A 4809-nucleotide genomic window follows, 5' to 3' on the forward strand; every position below is an offset into this window, starting at 1 on the left:
AAATGACCCTAAATGTTGAGATTTTTTTTAAATTAGGCCTATCTAAAATAAAACTTCAAATGATTACCATAAGTTGTATAATTGAGTGTTCACTCACTATGATTTCGTTTTATAGAAGCTGAAAATGTGCCTTTGTGATTTTGTTCCCATAATTCATTTATTAAGAATATTCCTGCTTCTCAAAAAATACCCACGATTAATTTTACACACATTACCTGACTGTCACTGTGTTCATTCTCCATGTTCCCCCTCTTCACCCCACACACACACACACACAGATCGTCTCTTGATGAAAGAGTAAGCTCACAGGACCTTTATTCATGTCTTTTCAGCGGTGAGGTCACACCATCTTTGGAGCCAGTAAAGGATCCACAATCACCGTGTGTTGAGATCAATGGAGGGGAGCAAGTGTGGAGCTCTCAGCAGCCGAGAGTCATTTCCAGTGGGGCTAACCCTTGATTATTACTACCATGTGCTCGGAAAGTCTCGTCTCTCTTTATGATGCCGGTAATTTAACCATTAGCATCTTTCGTTGTTTCCAAAAAAGTTAGAAATCTATTAAAATCACAGCAGAGAGTCTGATGCGAGGGGGGCTCACAAATTGCATACAATACAACAGATCACAGTTTCGAAGGCTAGCACAGATAAAAAAAACACATAATGTACCATTTATATAAGACACACACTGATTGTCTCTTAGAAACTACATATTGATTCCTTATAAACACTTTTTTTTCTTAAATAAAGTAGTGCATCCATGTCCACACACCATCCTCATGTCTCTCTGCCAGCAGGTCGGCAAAGTTGTGTAAGAAGCTTTTAAAGGAGGGTCTGTCCATCCCGAGCGCTTCACCAGAAGAGTGAACTTGAGTTTTGTTCTTGGAATAAACGTTAGTTCCGTGGCTGGGGTGTAACTTTTCTGTCAGAGTCCGCTTTGTGTTGTCCTCAACAGGTGTTTTCTTCTTTTTTTTTACGCATAGAGGCACACACTGACAGACATGGATGGAGGGGCTACGACCTGTGAATGAACGGAACAAAAAGAAATCTCTTTGCCAGTGCTAAAATAAATTAAACCTCTCCTCTAGGAGGACCAATGACCATCATGCCAAAATAAAACCCCCCGAGGCCCCTGAGAGCCCTGCCTCGCCGAGCCCGGCTGACACTTTTAACCAGTCCGATGTGTTTTATTGAGGGGATGGCAGCGCTGTGTCTGATGTGATCGTCACTGTTTGTGCACTTTTTTTTTTTTTAAACAGCTGATTGCTCTGTTCACAGGACCTGGAATTTCCACGAGGAAGTTTGATCCTTATAATCCAAGCAATCGGCATTGAAGTTCAGCTTCCACGATGCCGCTTGGTCCTTATAATCCAGGCAGTCTGCTGTGGAGTTGAAGCCCAGGCCGGACGTCCCGTAGCCCTGGGTGGAGAGGGACGCCGGGGACTGGTTCAGATGGCTTGTGACCGCGTTTGTGCTCATTGGACTGAGAGTTGAGCCGGGGCCTGACAACTGGTGGTGCATGGGGGTGAGGTAAGAGCCGCAGTCCATGCCCCCGAAGTAGGACGTCGAACCGGCGTAGCCCTGGCTGTAGCTCGAGGCCTGGGTGTAGGTCATGGGGTATGACCTCTGCATGCAGGAGGAGGAGGTAGAAAGGGGGTCTGAGAGCGGAGAGATGGACGCCGGGCTCCAGATGGACACTGGGGCGGTGCTGGTTGAGATGGCGGCGGGGACTGTGGTGGTGCTGGTGGGGGGCGTGAACTGGCCGCTGGCCCCGCTCTCTGAGCTCACTTCTCTGGTTGGGGAACTTTTCTTTTTGGCAGGTCGCACCTTGTTCTGGCCCCCGTTCTGCTGCTGCTGCTGCTGCTGGCGACACTTTGCCCGCCGGTTCTTAAACCAGACCTGGAAGAGCCACATATTGCTACATGTTATTGTCGAAATCCCTTAATTCTAGAGAAAATATAAGCCTAATTCTACGTTTTTCGAATAGAGTACAAATAGTTAAATATTGTCCCAACATACGTATTTTTATAATTATCAGTCAATGTGGAAAAAAAATACAGATTTATTTCATGTCTTTTCAGTCCAAATGAAGATGTTTCTCTGCTTTTTCACAAAATCAAGTTTTTAATTTTTTGGTATGTGGAATCTGTCATTAAGTGGCATTATCTCACCCCACTGGCAAAAGTTTTCCACTGGATTTAAGGCAGACAAAATGCTAAGCTTCAGATATACTGTCAGTCATGGGTTAAGATGAGTGTTTCTTACAGTGCAGATCTAAAATAGATTTTTTTGTTTTAATCTATCTCTTTTGTTTCATATTTACCCCAGTTAATGAGCTGTAGCTGTCGTCTACACAAACTATTTTTTTTCAGATTGTTAAATCTACACAGTAGCTGTTTAATCATTCATTCATTTTTTTTCATAATTAAAATATTTATCCACATGGATCAGTTTTCAAATATGGCAGATCTGATTAACTCACCTGAACTCGGGACTCAGGTAGATTGATTTTCAGCGCCACCTCTTCGCGCATGAATATGTCGGGGTACCGAGTTTTGGCGAACAACGCCTCCAAAACGTCGAGCTGTGCGCGCGTAAAAGTAGTCCTCTCTCGCCTCTGCTTCCGTGGCGTTGCTGCAAGTGAAAGGGAAATGTAAATCATTAAATTATATTACTCATGTATCCATTAATAACAACAAGCTAGTAAAAAGATCAAAAGTCTGTTACAGAATCACAGAATATATTTTTTATTGTTTGCGTAATTACGCACGAGTCCTGTGAGCATTGGACGCCGATGGCAAATTGTACCACTTGACGTACTTAAGTCTAATGTTCCAAAAATGTGATGCAGTTTGAATAAATCAAAGCCATTTCCAGTAATTAATTCGACAGGCACAATTTAAATTAAATGAACACAAGAGTAGGCTTCAGTTTCCTCCAGCTTGTGCGTTTGCGCAAGAGGTTTTGCTGAAATAATAACACATTTACTCGTTTTTATTGCATCTCCCAGTCATTATTATATGAATAGGTTTTGAAATAGGTCCAGATTACACACTGTAACCTCCCCAGTCCGTTAATTTTGTAGCCCCAAGCCATTACTGTTAAGACTTTTTAGTCTTTATGAAGTTTAAACCCACCTGGATAGCCCACTGATGGATGCAAAAGATCCATTCCGGAAGTTGTTAAGCTGAGGCCATTGACTGTGTAAGGTGGTTGCTTTAGATACGACATCATGCTAATGTTTGTCTGAGGGCTGAAGTTGGAGAAAATTTTGAAAATTGATGGAGCTCCCGAGGTGTACTTGGTGTCCTCTGTGCGCCGTGTGGTCCGTGTTATACCGGGAACCTGTTTCAAAAAAACGACAAGAGAAAAAGACATCGATGAAGATGCACCTTGTGAAGACAGATTGTGTCTGTTTACACGGCGCTGTCGCAAAATAAGCCCTCTCCGAAACGCACGGCGCTCCTCAATAAACACCAACCATCTCCAGCTGTCCCCAACCCCTCCTCCCACAAACAAAAAGCAATTCACCGACACTATAACTGCAACAAGTCACTTGAAAGTTCAGTTAAAGGCACTGGTTCTTGTGTATGAAGTACAATAAAATACTTATTATTATAACTTCCCTGGATAATAATAATTAAAATAATTAAAAAGCTAAATTAAAAGCCCAGTTGCCAGAACTGAAGTGTCTGTTCTGAAGTGAACAGACACCATTTTACTTCATTTTCGATTTGTTTCTATTTCTCTTTTTTTCTTTCTGTTTTATGTTCAGTTTTGTTTATACATTTAAATTGACAATCAGTGGCACGTGGAAACTGAATTTATGTTATTGACACCGATTCTATAAAACTCGACAGTCAGCATAAATAATCATATTTCAGACCTAATTCCTGATTTAAGATTGCCAACATTTTAAATTATTGTCGTTAAAATCCTGAATAAATAGGGCCTATCTTTATTTTTTAAGATTAACATGAATCAGAGCCAATTAGAGTGAAAATTATCTGGATTAAAAAAAAATCAAAATACGAAATAATTTTGTGCAGAGCAGCTTTTAATTCAGTAAAAGAAAGGCATGCTGAACACGTATTTGTTACAGTTCTTTAAACACTGATAAATATGCTCTGTGATGTTGATTGGGAAATGTGTGATTGCTGTCACTTCAACTTCAGTGACCCTCACCCGTCATCCCCACTGCGCGTCTTGATTAGTTGCATTTTTTTCCCCACTATCCAACGGTTTTAACCCCCTCATCCCAATCTGTCGCACTTAAAACAGACCCGTCTACCAGTTGCACACACCCGCTCAATAATAACCTCCCTGTCCAAGAATTAATTATAATAAATGTTTTTCTGTTGATGAATTAACGAGATAATCCGAGTGGCATCTAAGTGGAGCTGCAGTTTGGTATCAATACACTACTCCAGGACTCAAATCAGCACCAGCTCTTTCTTTAGTAATTACCACTGCACGTTTACGGAGCTGATTTGTAATCATATAAAATTTTTCTTTTGGAGAAAAAAAAAAAAAAAAACTACAAGAAAGAAAATGTATTCTTCTAAATGTTCATTTAACCGAGCTGTTTGGACGCATACATACAATCAAGCCACCAGAACCTCGAAAACACGCGTAAAGCTTATGAAATGTGTCGTGTTGGTTTATTGTCCTCTACATTATTCCTCTCTGGAGGCTGAGCACAGCCAGCAGAGAGAGAGAAAAGGCCGCGACACATTTTTCGATAGCAGGCCTATAAATGTTCTTTCTCCCCAGTGCAGCTCTCAGCCTCAGCCCTCCACAATGATCCGCTGT

At 41.4% G+C, this 4809-nt stretch overlaps 1 protein-coding gene across 1 annotated transcript; it reads right to left on the reverse strand.

The window, feature by feature from the left end:
• Window positions 1–318: 318 nt before the first annotated feature.
• Window positions 319–3306, reverse strand: otx2b (orthodenticle homeobox 2b). Its single transcript, XM_035674245.1, has 3 exons — window positions 3135–3306; window positions 2480–2631; window positions 319–1896 (listed from the first exon to the last, which is right to left on the reverse strand). Exons 1-3 carry the CDS (start codon window positions 3229–3231, stop codon window positions 1270–1272), a joined length of 876 nt encoding a protein of 291 aa, XP_035530138.1. The 5' UTR covers window positions 3232–3306; the 3' UTR covers window positions 319–1269.
• Between the last annotated feature and the right edge of the window lie 1503 nt (window positions 3307–4809).

This window comes from Morone saxatilis, unplaced genomic scaffold (genome assembly GCF_004916995.1).
Source record: "Morone saxatilis isolate NCDOM2014 unplaced genomic scaffold, NCSU_SB_2.0 Contig3, whole genome shotgun sequence".
NCBI lineage: Eukaryota > Metazoa > Chordata > Actinopteri > Moronidae > Morone > Morone saxatilis.

Bases quoted from the DNA above. Each gene is read 5' to 3' on its own strand.
- otx2b (XM_035674245.1), bottom strand. From the start codon at position 3,231: ATGATGTCGTATCTAAAGCAACCACCTTACACAGTCAATGGCCTCAGC. The intron at 2,632-3,134 runs GTGGGTTTAAAC...TTTCACTTGCAG, and splicing joins TCCATCAGTGGGCTATCCAG to CAACGCCACGGAAGCAGAGG. The intron at 1,897-2,479 runs GTGAGTTAATCA...TGGCTCTTCCAG, and splicing joins TACCTGAGTCCCGAGTTCAG to GTCTGGTTTAAGAACCGGCG.